This window comes from Sphaerodactylus townsendi, linkage group LG03 (genome assembly GCF_021028975.2).
Source record: "Sphaerodactylus townsendi isolate TG3544 linkage group LG03, MPM_Stown_v2.3, whole genome shotgun sequence".
NCBI classification, from domain to species: domain Eukaryota; kingdom Metazoa; phylum Chordata; class Lepidosauria; order Squamata; family Sphaerodactylidae; genus Sphaerodactylus; species Sphaerodactylus townsendi.
Window position 1 is genome coordinate 46,522,794 of NC_059427.1, and position 17,404 is coordinate 46,540,197.

Below are 17,404 nucleotides of genomic sequence, written 5' to 3' on the forward strand. Positions count from 1 at the left end.
GACGTGTCTCCAATGTACTTAACTGCTTTGCCTGGCCAGGAAGATGGAAGAAGTGAAAAGGTTGCCTACAGATGAAGAGATGAACCTCACAATGAATTATGAGTGCTAGTTAGAGTTTTGAGAGACATACTCATAGAGTTGCTATATTGATCTATTGCAGCAATGAAGGTCTTGTGGCCTTTTAAAGTTTGGCTCACTGCACATGCAAAGCATTTGTAGGTGAGTCCAGTTGGACTTCCATTGTTGTGTAATTGGACGGTTGCTTACAAGAGCTTCTTTTTCCATAACACCAGTGGGTCTTTATGATGCCAAAAGAGGCATTATGTGGATACATGGTTAGATCTTGCCTGATTTCCGTGGGTGCAAGCAAGTTATTTACCCTCTCAGGATAGGGTAGCCTCCCCCATTCCGAAACGCTGCTGCTGTGGGAAGAGGAATAGCTTATGAAAAATTGGAGGTATTCTCCAGGAGGGGGAATTAAATTGCCTCCCCTTGCTACTGTTGAAATCTAGAGAGTATCCAAGCTGTTGTTTAATGTATGAATAAGAGGACAAATGGAAAGTGGCCAGGACAAGAAGCATAAGAGAATCCTGAGAGGCAACAAAAGTGGCTTCATTCTTTCTCCTTTGGCAGCTGCTATTTGCATTTGGTTTCTATGAAAGAAGTGTGCAACGGCAGGTGATCAAAGCACGTGGATTAAAGAAGACTTGCGGACTCTCTTCTTCCTATTGCGTCTGAAGCATGGCTGGCTGGTGGGTGTCTGGTTGTTCTACTGAGAAATCCACCCCCCCCCCACCCACACTCAAAAATTCCACAAATGATTAGGGAGTAGAGCCCACTAATTTTCTCCATCTCCTTCCCACTAACACTCCCACTAACTCAGTGGTGGTGAACTTATGGCACGGGTGCCAGAGGTGGCACTCAGAGCCCTCTCTGTGGGCACACGTGCACAGAGTTCGTCATGGTGGGGGGTGGAAAATCCCCCACACACATACACATCTAGGCTGACCTGGGCCACTGGGCATGACATGTAGGTAACCCTGTTAAGTGCTGTTAAAACCCCTGATTTTCATGGGAAGAACTAAAGCGCAATCCTTTACCTGGGAGTAAGCTCGGTTGCTGACAATGGGGCTTGCTTCTAAACCCTCATAGGTTTGTGATTTACCCATTCGAAGCGTTGCACGGTTGCTTCAAAGCAAAGCCATCAACTACCACCAAGCTTATTCCCGAGTATTGCGCACCTTGGAGCCAACTGATTTTTCTAAACCAAAACCTCAGTATTCAGGTTAAATTGCCATGTTGGCACTTTGCGATAAATAAGTGGGTTTTGGGTTGCAGTTTGGGCACTCGGTCTCAAAAAGGTTCACCATCACTGCACTAACTGTTCCCACTAACTGTTCCCACTAACTGACTCATTTATTCTTTACATTTTGCGACTCCTAGAACATTCTCAGCCCTTTACTTGCTGGATTTCTATGCTTCTTTCTTTAAATGAACCTAGCTAGTCATAATTTACTGCAAACCTGGGTGGTCACCTATGAAGAAATGTCTATTCTGTGCATTACCTGATTTAGCTGCTTTAGAGATTGGAAAGAGACAGCATTTATTAGATATAGTGCAGTGGTTCTCAACCTTGGGGTTGTGACCCCTTTGGGGGTCGAACGACCCTTTCACAGGGGTCACCTAAGACTCTCTGCATCAGTGTTCTCCATCTGTAAAATGGATAAATGCTAGGGTTGTGGGGTCACCACAACATGAGGAACTGTATTAAGGGGTTGCGGCATTAGGAAGGTTGAGAACCACTGATATAGTGGTAATGTGGAGGATTCATTTCTGTTGCAACACAGGATCTCATTTTTGACTGCAAAAATATGTTCATGGGATCAAGCACTTGCATTACTGCATGACTTCCCAGAAGAGTTCTGTTGCGAACTATTTCATAGTCTAGATAGCTTACAGATTTTTAAGGAGTAGTGCCAACTAGGTCATATTGGTCTCTACACTAGAACGCTTCAAAGCTCGGAAACTAACACAGTTCTTATGGCGGCACAAACTTTCATACCTATCACTGAGGGTGTTTCTTCAGATTTCTCAGTTTCCTGAAGGAGTGGCAACTGCAAACCCCCAATGAAACCCATGCCAAGCACATACAACATCAAACTCCAATTCCACAGTCAGGCAACACTGTTACAGTACAGTTAAAATAGGGGTATCAAACATGTGGACCGGGGGACCAGATCAGGCCCCTTGAGAGGGCTTCTGCAGCTTGTGAACCAGCTGAGGTAACCACCTGTAGGCTCCCTGTCGGCAGTCAGCCAATAACCTTGCACAGCACACTCCTAATCTGACCTTCTCCAGAGCCAATCTGGGCTGGCAAGGCTACTGTGGGCTCGCCAGCTGAGGCAGCCACCCCCTGCCCCAAAATCCGGCCCAATCAAGTTAAATTTATGTCATATCTGGCCCACGTAACAAACCAGTACAAGTGTTAAAATATAGTATATTAAGCTTTATCTGAAATATTTACCAGTGAAGCAGCTCATTAAAGTTTTAAATAGTTTTCTTCTTATATTACAATAGGATGATTGGGTTTTTTAAACACAGCTTAGATGGCACGTTGAGGAAAAAACTGTACAGAGTTTCATGGCCTAATCCTTCAGGTCAGAAGATCCACTGATTTCAGCTTCCTAAGATTTATGCCCATATTTTGGGATCAGAAATAGAATGCACTTGTTTGTCTTAATGTCTCAAGCTTCAGAACATTTTGAATACACTAGATAGCAGAGGATGAAATATGGTCATTCCAATTGCTATTCTACTGAGAAATCCCCTCCCTTCTCAAAAATTCCATAAACTATGAAGAGCAGTTACCTGGAAAAGAGTTCACTTAAGAGTGCTAACTATTCAAATGCCCTCCCTTTCCCCTACTAACAATTTTTGCTTGTACTTTCCAGTATAAGAAACAGGTGGCCAGGTGTAAAGAAAGAGATAAGCTTACTGCCTACTCTTAACTAAGAAATGTGGGTTAGGATTTTGTAAAAGTGCACGCATAAATGCAGAAACACAAAAACTTTTAAGAAAAATATATTTTAAAGTTTATTGAGAGCTGCTCCTGCTCAATAAACAACTCAGCTGAAACTGCATATGCAAGATATAATTATAAGATGCGCCCCAGGCATTAACCTGGGGCGCCGTTACGGCAGGAGAAGGGGGAACGACCGTCCGGCCATTCGTCGGCTGGAGAAGCCCCTGTCACGTGGCCAGGAACCAGCACGTAACAGGGGCCAAGTAACCCCATATAAGGGGTTTGGCCGGGGGGAACGGCCTCTTCCGAGGCTGCGGAGCACGAGGACCCACCCTCCCTCCCGAATATATTCTGTTGGGGTTTTTGTGGTTAATGGTTAATGTTAAATTTCGTCGCAGCTCGGGCAGTTGGGGCATAGGAGAACACCCATTTCGAGTCCGAGGCAGGGCAGAGCTCGATATGCATGCCTAGGGGCCATGCAAGAGCTCGCTGCCCGGCCGGAAGGGGTGTCACATAATGAGTATGCACTCAAGTGACATCTAGTAACTTCCTATTCCAGTCCCTTGGGGGACGTGCCGGACAGTAGTTGCTGTCCGAAGGGTCCGGGGGGCAGCTGGGCTGCCCCATGAACCAGGTCAGTGATTGCTGTCTGGGGGCCATGGATGTGCTCCTTTATGCCTCGCCCAGCTTCCTTATTGGTTGCATTTATACGAAATGTTATACTGTTTAATAAATGGGTTGCGGCCTATTCTTTTCCAACTTGCACTGGTGTTAATAGTTATTGGAGTGAACCTCCGCATATCTGCATTCAGTAGCATAGCTTTCCTTACAGCCAAAGCAAGCAGAGAATAACAATAACTATTACTGATAAGACTAATTGGCAACAATTAACAAGTTGAAAATACTTCAGATACAATACATAAAAACAGAGTAACAGCAGTGAAAACAAACGAAGAGAAAAAGATAGATAGATTCCAATGAGAGCATTGAAAGGTAGTTATACACAAACTACCCGCCAGGTGGTATGAACAGACTAATAACGTTCTCAAGGTAATTTGCTGAGTCAGCTTGGCCAACAGTCATAATTGCTAACAGATGTAATTACAAAGATGATTAAGGTCCTATCCAGAAAGAAGATAGTTTTCAGCTGGGCCTGACTTTTAGCTGACAGAGCTACAGGTTGGAGAAATTAAAGCGATATGACCAATTTCTCCATGCCAGGTTTCTTATAAGAAACAAGTTTCTTATACAAAGATAGGCTCAGAGCTTCTGAATCCTCCAGCCCTAAGATATGACTTCTCAGGAGACAGAGGGGACTGGAGCAAGGGAGCAAAAAAAATAGTCCCATTTGGTTCCCTGAATCGTGCATCCCAGATCAGTAAGTTTTCTTAGCCTTAACAAAGGCTTGACTGACTGACTGGATTTGGTATACCGCCCAATCCCTGAAGGGGTCATTAGCAACTCAAGTACTAAGTACTACAAAATTATTCCACTATTACTTGCACAATGTGTCTACGGATGGTGCAGTAGTATCTTAGTTAATTCTTATAACCACAAATTCAAAAATGCAAATAAGCTGTATATAGTCCCTGAAGGTTTGGAGCATTCAGGAACATCATAGGCACAAGTAATGGAGGGAATTGCTTATGGCACAACAAATAAGTTGGTGTTACAAGGGGAGCTATTGGAACAACCAAGAAACAACCTTAGCATTGCACCAAGTTGGTGGTAGCCCTGCAAAGTGAAATTAAATTTAAAGGTAAGATCAGAGTCCTTATATGGTTTTGTTTTGTTTTTAATCTGGAAATGGAGGCGGTATAACCAGTGCTTCACAAGGCCTTCCACATACTCTTATTCCAGGTAAGACCACTTTAGCATTTCCAAAATTCTTTGGTCAAGACCTCAATTTTTACCCTTATTCTGGAGTGGTGCAGGCCTACTCCAATCTTCTCAAGGGCTCTTGTCCAAACTGGCACATTTGTTAGCGGGAATTACTGGGGAAATTGTTCAGAGAGCGTTGTTCCTTTCATTACAAGTTGCTATGAGACAGCAAGGAGAGGTTATGCATAGTCTTTCTGGGTATGTATGCCTGGCCTCTGCGGGAAACAGGATACTGGACTTGTTGGAACTTTGGCTTCACTGAGCAGAAATCCTCTTATTCTTTTTGAACAACACAGAGTAATCACTATTTCTGTAGGTCTCACCTAACGGCAAATGATTTACTCATCGCTGCTTTGTATTCAACTGATCACTCAGTGATGACACATGCTAATTTTTGCATCCATGTTTTCCTGTCAACTGCAGTGAGTAAAATTATTCTACAAAGTAGACGTTTATCTCAACCAGCTTAGGGCACTACATGCCCTGCTGAACAAGGAATCATATGCACAAATTCATCCTGGTCACATGGGCCTTAATGCTGATACAACAACTATGAGGGCAGGTATGGAACCATTTTAAAAGCCATTTAAATCATTTAGTGATTGATTTATCAGTGGTTTGAATCCAAATGATACTAAGGTTTGCAAGAGGAGATAGAAAGACTCTTCTCCCTCATTAATTTGTTAGACGATCCTACTAGAAAACTTACACTACTGTGATTTGTTTGCAACATTAAAATATAACTTCTTATATAAAAATATAACTATCACAAAACTGAAACATTCTTTTACAAATACATTACATTTTTGGTGTGTATTTATGACAAAATACTACATGTCTCTGCTATACAAGGAGGATCAAGATTGGTAGCCATAGATCGACTTCTCCTCCATAAATCTGTCCAAGCCCCTTTTAAAGCCATCCAGGTTAGTGGCCATCACCACCTCCTGCAGCAGCATATTTTAAACACCAATCACGCGTGGCATGAAGAAATGTTCCCTTTTATTAGTTCTAATTCTTCTCCCCAGCATTTTCAATGTATGTTTATGTTTATGGTTAACATACTTGGGCACCCCATATAATTTCTTGGTGAAGGGAGGTACGGCTTTGCTGGCTGCAGGATTCAACCACTCATTTTTAATTCGCTTCTCAACAGATTGAGGTAATGGAAAAAACTTTTTTTTGGGGGGGGGGATCTTCCTCTTGTGAAAAGTACTCCTAACTGCCTTTTGGGCAACCCTTAATGGGCTTCTGGTTGTGGTGCCCTACTGGATCCTCTGCATCGGCAGAATCATGAAGGTCAAGTGAAGTACAGTTTAGGTTATAAAAATGGTCAAATCCTCCATCTTAAAGAATCTGGGAGTCTGAACCAAGTCATGTATAATCCCTGCCTCCTGTAGACAGAGGAAGAGAACAACCCATTCAAGATGTCCTCTGCCTCCAGGAGAAGGAATGAGTTTCGCAAGTAGGATTTCTTCTGTGAAAGACAGAATACATCTTATACATACACATACTCAAATTGGGTCTTGTGGCAATTTGTGGCAGATAATAAATACAATGAATATCTCATTTGGTCAAAGTACACAAAGGAGAAACCCAGCATAGCTTTTACGTAGTTTGCCATCTGAAATGTTGAACAATTGTGGGATACAGTTAGAGAGTTAAAATTCTGGACGTTCTAAATGATGATATGTCCTCCATGAAATCTAAACCTTTTAAATTTATAAGTAGTTTAGCACACAAAATTTCACTACTTGGTCTGTTTATGTAATTTAGAAATCTAACTGTGGTTATTCTTTGAGAAACAAAATTGTGATTAAACTCGATACTGTGTGCAAACTCTCTCTCTCACACACACAGTATTGAGTTTAATCCCAATTTTGTTTCTCGAAGCCTAACCACATTTATATTTCTAAATTACATAAACAAGTCAAATTCAAGTATTATCTGAACAGGAGGAGTCTTATACATTCAACAGAATTAGACACCCATGTGAATATTATTAAATTTATATCACTGAAAAGACTGATTCTTCAACAGTTCATATTAAATACAGCATATTAATTATGGACAAAACTAGCCAATTTTAGACAATGAGCCCAGCTTTTATAGCATGCTGTATATGTCTCCTGCATACAGAAGCATCATCTGGTGAAGTAGATGTTTAACATAAAAATTCATACTATACACTAACACTTTCATTAAAAACATTTTCCTCATTTCAAAATATACTCTTTCACAGGATTTTTGTTTCAGAGCTCACTAAAATTCCCAATGGCTTTCCTAAAGAAAAAACTGGGGGGAAAATCACCCAAAATGTTTTCCCTACATTTTTCTATGTGCATCTCTGACTGATTGCTTCTAAAAGTAGCAAGTAGGTATTGACAGATTTCAGAATGTATGGTGCCAGCAACAATTCATATCATGTAATAGGATAACAACAAAAAAGGAGCTTTTCTAGAGACTCAGAAAACCAGTTAAAATTAGAAACTGAAGCTGGAGATGAAGAGAACTCATTAGAAGATAATATTGATAAAGAAAAATATATTGACTAACAACATTTGAGTTTGGAGAAGACAAAAAGTCCAGTATCAACTGAAAGCAGTTTTGGGAGAGGGCTCTGAATTTCTTATTTGTGGTTTCCCTTCTGGTAGAGTGAATGCATTTCAATCCTATGCTCCATTACTCAAGGTAAGCAGTAATTGCCTTGGTAGTCTAATTTTAATAACGCTAACAATGACAGCTTCAGGAAAGAAATCCTGTATACTATTAACAGAAGATTCTTCAACACCACATGTGGCTGAATGATTAATTGGATTTTCAAAAAAGCAGAGAACACTACGGAACATGCAGTGACAGAATGAAGTACGCTACGGTCTGCACACCATGAATCAAAGCAACAAACATGCATCACTGACCCAAATATGTCCTATAGAAGTATAGCACACATCTAATATTAGCCTAGAGTATTCTAAAAGGGATACCAAACTCGCATCTGCTCCCCTCTCTCTCTCTTTCTCCATCCTTTCCTCCTTGAACCTCTGTGGTTGGTACTCAATTTGCTTTGAAGTATAATACGCATCCTCCTTTCACTGAACTCTCTCACTTGCCCATATGCCTCAGAAAAGCTTAGTTAAAATGCATTTCAACCGCTGTGAGCATCAAAACCTGGACCTCAGGATGTGAACAACTGTTCCAAATTCCTCGCATTTCATTGACTACTTTTCAAGAGCCGCGACTACAGTATCCCTCTCTGGTCAAATGTTAAACCTGAACTTCCAGTTTTCTCCTCCACTAGCTGAATAGGCATTATCTTTTGCATTTGGCTACTGGTACTCCATGAAGTAAGCCTCTGATACAGGAGCAGATTGTGGCCTACACAACAGCAAAATGTACAAATTCCCCATTGGGCCTTCTGGAGAAGCATAATAAGCTTGTTCGTTTGGCTTGGGGTGATTCTCTATCTAAAGTTGATACCAATTATCTAAATCAGGCAATTTGCAATTTTCAATATCATGCCTATGTAACTTTCTCCATCTCCAGTTATAACAACTATTTATGTGTGTGACCTGGAGTCACTCAGCTTAGATCTAGAAGGACCTAAGAACATAAGAACAAGCCAGCTGGATCAGACCAGAGTCCATCTAGTCCAGCTCTCTGCTACTCGCAGGGGCCCACCAGGTGCCTTTGGGAGCTCACATGCAGGATGTGAAAGCAATGGCCTTCTGCGGCTGTTGCTCCCGATCACCTGGACTGTTAAGGCATTTGCAATCTGAGATCAAAGAGGATCAAGATTGGTAGCCATAAATCGACTTCTCCTCCATAAATCTGTCCAAGCCCCTTTTAAAGCTATCCAGGTTAGTGGCCATCACCACCTCCTGTGGCAGCATATTCCAAACACCAATCACACATTGCGTGAAGAAGTGTTTCCTTTTATTAGTCCTAATTCTTCCCCCCAGCATTTTCAATGAATGCCCCCTGGTTCTAGTATTGTGAGAAAGAGAGAAAAATGTCTCTCTGTCAACATTTTCTACCCCATGCATAATTTTATAGACTTCAATCATATCCCCCCTCAGTCGTCTCCTCTCCAAATGAAAGAGTCCCAAACACTGCAGCCTTTCTTCATAGGGAAGGTGCTCCAGTCCCTCAATCATCCTTGTTGCCCTTCTCTGCACTTTTTCTATCTCCTCAATATCCTTTTTGAGATGCGGCGACCAGAACTGGACACAGTACTCCAAGTGCGGTCGCACCACTGCTTTATATAAGGGCATGACATTTTTGTTCTTTCATGGGCTTTTGTTACCCCATCCTGTGTATTTGACAGCTTGCATTTCAGCACTTTGGTGAGGTAATTCTTGGGCTGAATATGGCTCCGTGTGGGATTCTGGGATATAACATTAGCCAACTTGATTAAAATCAGAGATAAATGGTTATGCGGTTACAGTATTGACCAGACTAGATATTTCAGCTGGATCAAGAGCATGACATGGCACTCCTGAATAGTTTTGACAGTGTGATAACTGGAATGTGGGGAGTTCATAACTATTTTATACTTCTCACAGTCACTTCAGTCTATTGTAAATGAGTACTACAGGTAAGAACAAACTATAGAGTTTGTACCAGTATTTGGGAATAAAGAATAATCTAACAAGTAGTTTTGACCTGCAGAAAGGATAGCCCATCCCTAAAGGAATATAGCAGGAAACCATGTAGTCTGCCCCAAGGGTCCCTGAGAATACTGGATGTATGCCTTAAGGAGAATGATTACTTTTATTCAAAGATCCATGCTTTCAGCCCTAAAGAGCCCAATGAACCTGTTTCTACTACACTATATATCTATTCTTGAATGCTTATATTTTGTAAGAGCCCTTCACCGCTCAGAGCCCTTCAGGGGTTGGGCGGTATAGGAAAATTAATAAATAATAATAATAATAATAATAATAATAATAATAATAATAATAATAATAAGAAGAAGAAGAAGAAGAAGAAGAAGAAGAAGAAGAAGAAGAAGAAGAAGAAGAAGAAGAAGAAGAAGAAGAAGAAAATGATATTATGAAGCTTGTGAGGTTACTTGCCTGCTAGCCCTTATGGAGATAGTTTTGTAGAGTATTTGTTAAAGTGAAGTAGAATTTCTGACTCTCTGAATACAGACAAGCTGTCCTGTCTCTTCCTCCACCCAATGTTGCCATAAGACACTCCCTGTCTTCCACAATCAAGCACAATAGCCTTCAAATACAACTACAGAAAACATCTGCATTTATAAAAGTGCCACAGAATGTTGTAAAAGGATTCCTTTTCTTGTATTAGCTAGATCAGCCCCTCGCTTGGAATGATTTAGGTATAAATCTGCACCTGTAAAAAAGTGGAGTTGCTGGGCCAAAACTGCTCTGGAACACCTCTGGACTACCCCACCCACACTGGCACAGGGTTCTGAAGCAGAGAGGAGCCAGCACACATGGCAGATTTTGGGTTCGGGCACTGTGAAGTTGTGCAGTCACTGGCATAATAGCCCCTCTGCCAGTATTTACTCCTTATGCTAATGGAGTGGGCACCTCCGTTGATGCAACTCTGCACCGCTTCCAAGGCTCCATCAACACCCCCGCCCCTCCTTTTCTGGATTGCACTCTTAGTTTCTCACTTCCATATTAAGTCTGTTATTTTTCTATTGTTGCTCAAACAATCCAGGACTTGCTTGATACTGGAATTCCTTGGAATAGTTAAAAATGACTTCCCATGCAGGGTCAGAAAGATGAGTAAACATATAACCAGCTGATTTTATTTTTCACCAGCCAGCTAATTTGGCCACGTGTATCAATAAACAGATAATATTGTTGGATTCCTTTCTAGTTGAATTCAGATACAAGTACAATGATGCATTCAGACATTTTTTTAATTTCTAAAGGACATGCACAGGAATTTCACAGAAATTAAACAGCAGCTGTTCTTACTAGCATTTAAAATTCACACAACAGGTGATGTTCTTACACTTTAGTAACACAGGATAATGTGTAACAGTCACAACAGGAACAGTAGTAACTAATGCATATTTTCTTGTACTGAGCACGTGATAGGAGAACCTTATCATTCTCGCCATATTTATCTACCAGACAGAAGCACTCTGCTCCAAAGCAATCACACATTCTGTAATAAGCAACCTGAAGGAAGCAGCAGGCATCTGCATCTTGATCTTCCAATGGCAAGTTTAAAATCATAGTGGGTCATGTATGAACTCTATACTGCAGTAGGGAACATCCAGTAATAGCTTCAGCAATTAAGCTAAAGATAAAACAGCCAGTCAAGTGCACCCACTGTAAACAGAACACTGGGCACATGGTGTGCCCTTGGAATTGCCTACTCAAGAGAATCCAGAAATAAAAGGAAGACATGGTTAGCAAAGAGTGGAAGGGGAGGGAAGAACTATCCTACACCAAAAATTCACTGAAAAAGCTGAATGCTGAGCATTCAAAGAAAGCCTTGTGCTATCCCCTAACTAACCCAAAGTTAGATAAGTACATTTCGACTATAACACCATGATAGCATTTACAGTACAGTTGTGGCATTTTAAACCTACGAGAGAGTTTAAAATTAAGCATGCCGTGAAACAAGCAAGCAAACGTCCATGAAACTCCTCATAATATACAGGCTACGACCCCTGATATTAAAAGCAAAGGGCAGCTGCCAGTGACTCTGTGTCAATGGTCAGTTTTCTACCCTCAGTAGAGCTCATCTGTTAGGGCCAGCAAAATAGTATCTACAGCATGCCTTCCAAAGGTCATGGTACTATCAGCTGTTGCCTTGCAGAAACAAATTCTGATCTGGGCACTTAATTTAAATAAAATTAATTGCTTCCTACCATTCCTCTAAGGAGCATAGGATGTATATTTCACAGCCTGACTTCTCAAAAGCCCCTTGAGACTGTTATCTTGAACAAGTTACCCAGTGGGTGCTAGGGACTTCCTCCCCTGCTTCAAGTCTTGACAGCAACCCATAATTCTCTATGGTCTCCACATACACCTAATCTATATAAACTTAAAAATCAGTCTTCGTCAAGTAACTACCAGTAGGTACGCACAATGCTGAAAGGGGGAAGGGCAACCTAAGGATATGTTGACAGTGTGTCACCACACTGCCATGCTGGTATTCACCCCTTGCAACTAGCAGGCACAGCCACAATCCTCACTAATTCCACTGTAACCTTTCTTTCTGTAATCCAAATACTCATGATGGCTTTTGTCTTGTTGGATCCAAGCCCTGTGGAACAGCCCCAGCAGAAATTGCAGGCATTTCTGATGATCTCTTGTCACAATTTACATAAGTATCAGCTCAATGGTTGTACTTTACATCAAAAAGCATTAATCCGTAAAGTGCAGAAAGGACAGGGGAAAATATAGGAAGGTGGAGCACCTAGGAGATGCCACTCTCTCCAATCTATAGTTCCTATCATGTGCAAAGTATTTAAGCCCATTTGCTGGACATTACCGTTTGTGTCTCTCATTTTGCTCTTCCAGGCAGCCTCCCAACAGGGGCCGAGGCAAAGGGCGGATGCCATTTATAGTGCAGTATCAATAGCTGTGGCTGCAACACAACTAACAGCATCTAGCCACTCTACTGTGGAGTTATTACCAACACTCTTGTTCTTTCAGAAATAACCCTCTTGCTTTCCAGGGTATGGGAATTAGGTTTAAGATACCCGATGAAATTTTCTGATGTTTCAAAATGATCCCTTCTGAGGGAGCACAAGTGTTCTCTATCAGTTTCAGTCAGCACTTTAACTGTTCCATCCTGTTTCCAATAATATATGTATCTAACAGAACAGAAGCTATTATTTAAATCCAACACCAAATTTCAACCTGTCATTCCAACAAGACACACGGGGGTACCTTTAAGCCAGGAAACAAATAGTCTGCATAAGATGAGAACTTTGTGTTACTGGAATGAATTTCAAAGTGTACATAATGACCACTTTCTAAAGTCACCAAAGTCTTAAAGGAAAGAATTGAGGAAGGCTACAAGACAGACTGGCTAGTTCTTCCCCTTGATGTGACCGATGCCTTGAATCAAAGTTTTTCAAGAACAAGTACTAAACTATCAGGAACACACAAAGCTTCATCATCAAAATAATTCTCAATAAAGACATTAACCAGAACAGTTGAACCTGCAAAATACAGCATAACTGCTAGTTACCTTATACCAGGCTTATGGAATTTACTGAAATTCTGGAATTATTGGTGGGGTGGGAGGCAGGATTTCAGGATGGGGGTAAGGTTTGGTTTAATAGTTCACTTGGATTGGAGTTTCAAATACCAGTGGCAAGAAACCATCTAATATAAAAATGCAAGTTCACATACAAGTTAATATCCTCAACGAGATAAAAATCCATGTTTACAGCCAGTCCTTATTAGCAGTACAGTACTGTGTTCGATGTAATCACCTAACTCAGGTACTGAACACTCAACAAAAAGGTTTAGCTTTGTCTTCTATTTTACTAGACAGGTTTTTAAACGTCATTTTAGCATATAACAAGACTACATGTTTCGTAATAAACAGAACTCACCCGCTCTGCTGACGCAACTTCTTCACCAGCAGCATAAACGGGAGATGCCATCTCTAGCACGGATAAGTTTGTTGGAGCATCAGTAGTTGACGAGGATCTGGGTCGGCCTGCATGAATATCCTGGGCAGACTTCCTGTTGATCTGAGGGCTCCCCTTTGGAGGATCTGACTTTCCCCGCTTGTTATGCAAACTCGTTCCTCTCTTCATTTTAGGTGGCACTCTGATTTGCTGAAGAACTCTGTTTAGAGCTGTAGGGTGGGTAGACACACCATCAATTTCAGCACATGTGCTTTGACTTTCCAATTCCATTTCAGGCTCCATATCAACCTGAGCTTGCTGCACATCATGTGGAGACACTGAGGATCTCCTGCGCTGGTGCTGGAAGAGGTGCTTCAAACCTTGACTGATCACATTAATGTTCTCCAAGGCATTGTGGGTAATTTTAGACAACTTTTGCTCTGACTCATGCTGCCTTTTGGCCTCTTGATCTTGAAACTTGCCTCCAAGGTCAGGTTCATCATAAAACTGTTCACCACCAGAAGGCTCCATCAGATGACACCCAAAAAAAGTTTGTTTGACAAGTCAAATACAGATGCCCTGTGTCTTTATATGTATATATATTTGCTAAAAATGGCAAGATTGTCAGCCCATAAAGTGTGCAATTGCTTCAAGAATGAGTGTACATGCAGCTGTGCCTCGACGGTCTCATGCTTATCTAATGTTAAACAAAAAAACCCAATTATACTTCATGCACAATCAGGTCAAGATAATCCACTGTGAGAAAACATGCAGTTACTTTCTTTTTCCCTAAATAAGTCAAGCAGTCTCTTAACATAGAGATTCAAGTGAATTTCCGTTGTGGGCCAAACACAAAGCATAACAACTTGCTTTGGTCATAAGAAATGTTCCTACACAAAAAGGGAAAGTGGGAGGTGTTAAAAAAATGGACTATGAATTTAAATGGGATGTTATTCTGAATAAATCGCACCGCTTTGTTAAATGAGCTGCTGTGCCAGCCGACAAAGCATAACAGGTGAAATACAAAGTGTCAATTAAGTTCTAAATCAGCACTGCATCTCATGTCAGCCTGACATGACAATCTCTCCGTGGTGCTCCAGAAACAGCAATGCACTCAGAGGTGTGTATTCCCAATGAAATAGAATGGTCTTGAAATGTAAAGAATCTTCCCTCAAGCAATGTCAGAGTTCCTAAGTGACAGGGCAACTAAAGGCAACCTCAGTTAGTTTCTGAAAGGCCTTCTTTTTTACACTTGAGCAGCATACATGGAATAATTCAGATCAGACATAGCAACCTCTTCCCTCAAGCACATCACTTCAGATAAAAGAGGCAGGCAAGCAACAACAGCTGTGTCAAGCAGCAACTACCAAACAGTAGGAGTGTAGGTGGGGAAGTAAGCAAGGAAATTCAAATGCTTTTGAATTCCAGGAGAACATTAACTGAGAAAATAAAGCACAGGAAGATTGGTATCTGTTCCAGTTAAATGAGATCGCATGCATAAATAATATCATCTGAGGTATGGAGGGAGCAGATACAAGCCAGGGTCACATAAATAATGCTCTCATTCTTGGCCAACAGCAGCAGGAGGTAAGGAAAAGTTCATGAACATCAAACATGTTCATACTGAGAGATCTTTTCCCAGAGCTCAGTAAGGGTTCTATGGTTATCAAGGTACTAAAAGGATTATAGATATTATATCTACTCTGAAAACCAACCCTCCAACCAGAATGCCCAAGCTGAAGGAAAAAGAAGTGCATGCTGATGGGTATTTTTGATTTTTTTTGAAAAAAAAATAAAAAATATCACCATAGTTAAAAGAATTCAATTAAGGTACTTTTACTACTCATGTTGAACACATTGTGCAATACAGCAACAAGCATAAAGAAACACAAAACTGACAAGAATTGTCACTGTAACATCTTGCCTCCTCAATTAACAGAACCAGATTTATGCTGCCGTTAGGTTATCTAGTGAAATGATGCCTGTACAGTTGGCACAGGCAATGTTGTCTTTTTTTCAGAAGAAAGCATATGGAACAGAGATTTTGTTCCATTGTTACACCAGTAATGGTCTATATCAATCATACCTGCCATATATAGGAACATTATTCCATTTATAAGCAGGATTTTGTTTCTGTGATAAATCAGCCCCAAGTAGAGCTTTATACTAGCAAAGCTTAACCACAAACAGCTCTAATATTACAGAAACATAAGTATATAGCTGCAGAAGGCAACCTTGACGTGGTCAAGGAAGAAGTCATGTAATGCATACTAACATAAATTATTTGTTATTTACACTCCACTTTTCTCACCTATCACGATGAAAAGGGATTCCAGAGGTAGTTCATGCCTCTTTCGCTTTATCCTCACAACCAAACCCTTGAGGTAGTTGAAGCTAAGTGACTAGCCCAAGCTCACCCAGCCAGCTTCTTAATAGCACAGTGAGGAGTCAGGTCTGGGTTTCCCCAATCCTACTCTGTATAGTGGTTAATTCCCCATTTAACCACTATACCATGATGGCTCTCAATCACAAAAACAGAACCTTAATTCTATTATTTTGATACTGAAGAAAGTTCTTTCAACAAGTGAAAACGAATTTCCTGCAGAACTCCAAACCCACAACCAAATGTATATTATGAATGAGATATGACAGAAACCCATGCATAGGCAAAAATCTGTTTTGCATATACATGGATAACATTTTCTCTTCTACCTGCATCTGTTTACACTGCATCAAGTTCTATTACAGAGATTTCTCTGGAACATGATTTTATGGGAACATGAGGAGCTTCAGTAGGAAAGTACTGTATACAGTACATATACAGCTCTACATGCTGCCCTTTTATAATTCTGACTTTAAGGAATGTTTCCAAAACAGGCTGACACATCTGCAAAAGGAACATGCCCAAATACTGTGATGAAGTCACCTCCTTTTGGGAAATATTTGGATACAAAGACTAACTAGAGGTGATCCCAAGATTAATAATACAACATACTGGTCACTGAATTGCATATTTGCAAGTGGTAAAAGCTTATTTTAGATAGGATATTTTTAATCAGACTTTCAGGCAAAAAGTAATTGAAATGCAGATGCTAATTTTAAAATAGTGAAGAAGATACTTGCCTCTGTTGCTTATCCTTAGACATGATTGACTGGTGGAGTGCCTCGGTCAAAGAGCAGCTAAAACAAAATCAGAGAAAATCTTAGAACAGAAACACATAAGAAATCATCAATTTAAATAAGTTCAGTACAAAAAACTGTGCAAAGCCGTTCTTCCAGGCTTAAATTATCATGAAATGGATAACAGAGCAACTGAATGGTTCTTGTGCACCTGTTACCACATGTATACCACCTTCAGTCCAGATTCCATTCCTGTGTTTCTAGTCTGTCTCAGATTTCAAACACTTGTGAATCTGCAACATTGGTGAAAATATCTGGACACAAGTCAAAATTCTAAGTGGGAACTTCTAGATGCCCACCACTATTCATGGACATATTTGGCATAGCAGGATAAGCCACATTAATGACAATAGCAGCACATGTTGTGACCTGCTGTATCACACTTCCCCAAACTTTTTAGAGTTTCATTGTAGACTAATAGGCAAGATTATATAGCGCCTCTGGAAAAGAAATAATTTAGAAAAGAGTGTATTTAGTAAATGGAGTGCTTCATTAGCCAACCAGCTACAAGATTCTTACTAATATTGCTGAATCCAAGTACTAAAATTCCATCCTTCCTCCAAGAAGCTGGTTCAGTCTAATGGTGAAAATTCAGCTGCAAGTCCCCAGTTAAAGTCTCAGCTCTGCCATGAATTCATTAAAAAGCAAGTAACTACCAGTCAGCTCAACCTACCAATTGCAATAAAAATTGACCTACCTCACAGAGCTGTAGCAAAGGCACAAAACATACTTTGAACATGAAGGCAAAT

The 17,404-nt window shown here is 40.7% G+C and overlaps 1 protein-coding gene across 2 annotated transcripts in view; it reads right to left on the reverse strand.

Annotated features, from left to right (window-relative positions):
- The window catches only part of TMCC1 (transmembrane and coiled-coil domain family 1), a 131,774-nt gene extending 115,118 nt beyond the window's left edge, over nucleotides 1-16,656 (reverse strand). Inside the window, exons 1-2 of one of the 2 annotated variants that reach the window (XM_048488593.1) lie at nucleotides 16,599-16,656; nucleotides 13,458-13,705 (exon numbers count right to left, since the gene is read on the reverse strand). In XM_048488593.1, the coding sequence (XP_048344550.1) occupies nucleotides 13,458-13,664 (207 nt within the window). In that variant the 5' untranslated portion in view covers nucleotides 13,665-13,705; nucleotides 16,599-16,656. Of the gene's footprint in view, nucleotides 1-13,457; nucleotides 16,579-16,598 lie in introns of those variants that run through there. The other variant, XM_048488592.1, reaches the window with a different exon arrangement.
- Nucleotides 16,657-17,404: the final 748 nt, after the last annotated feature.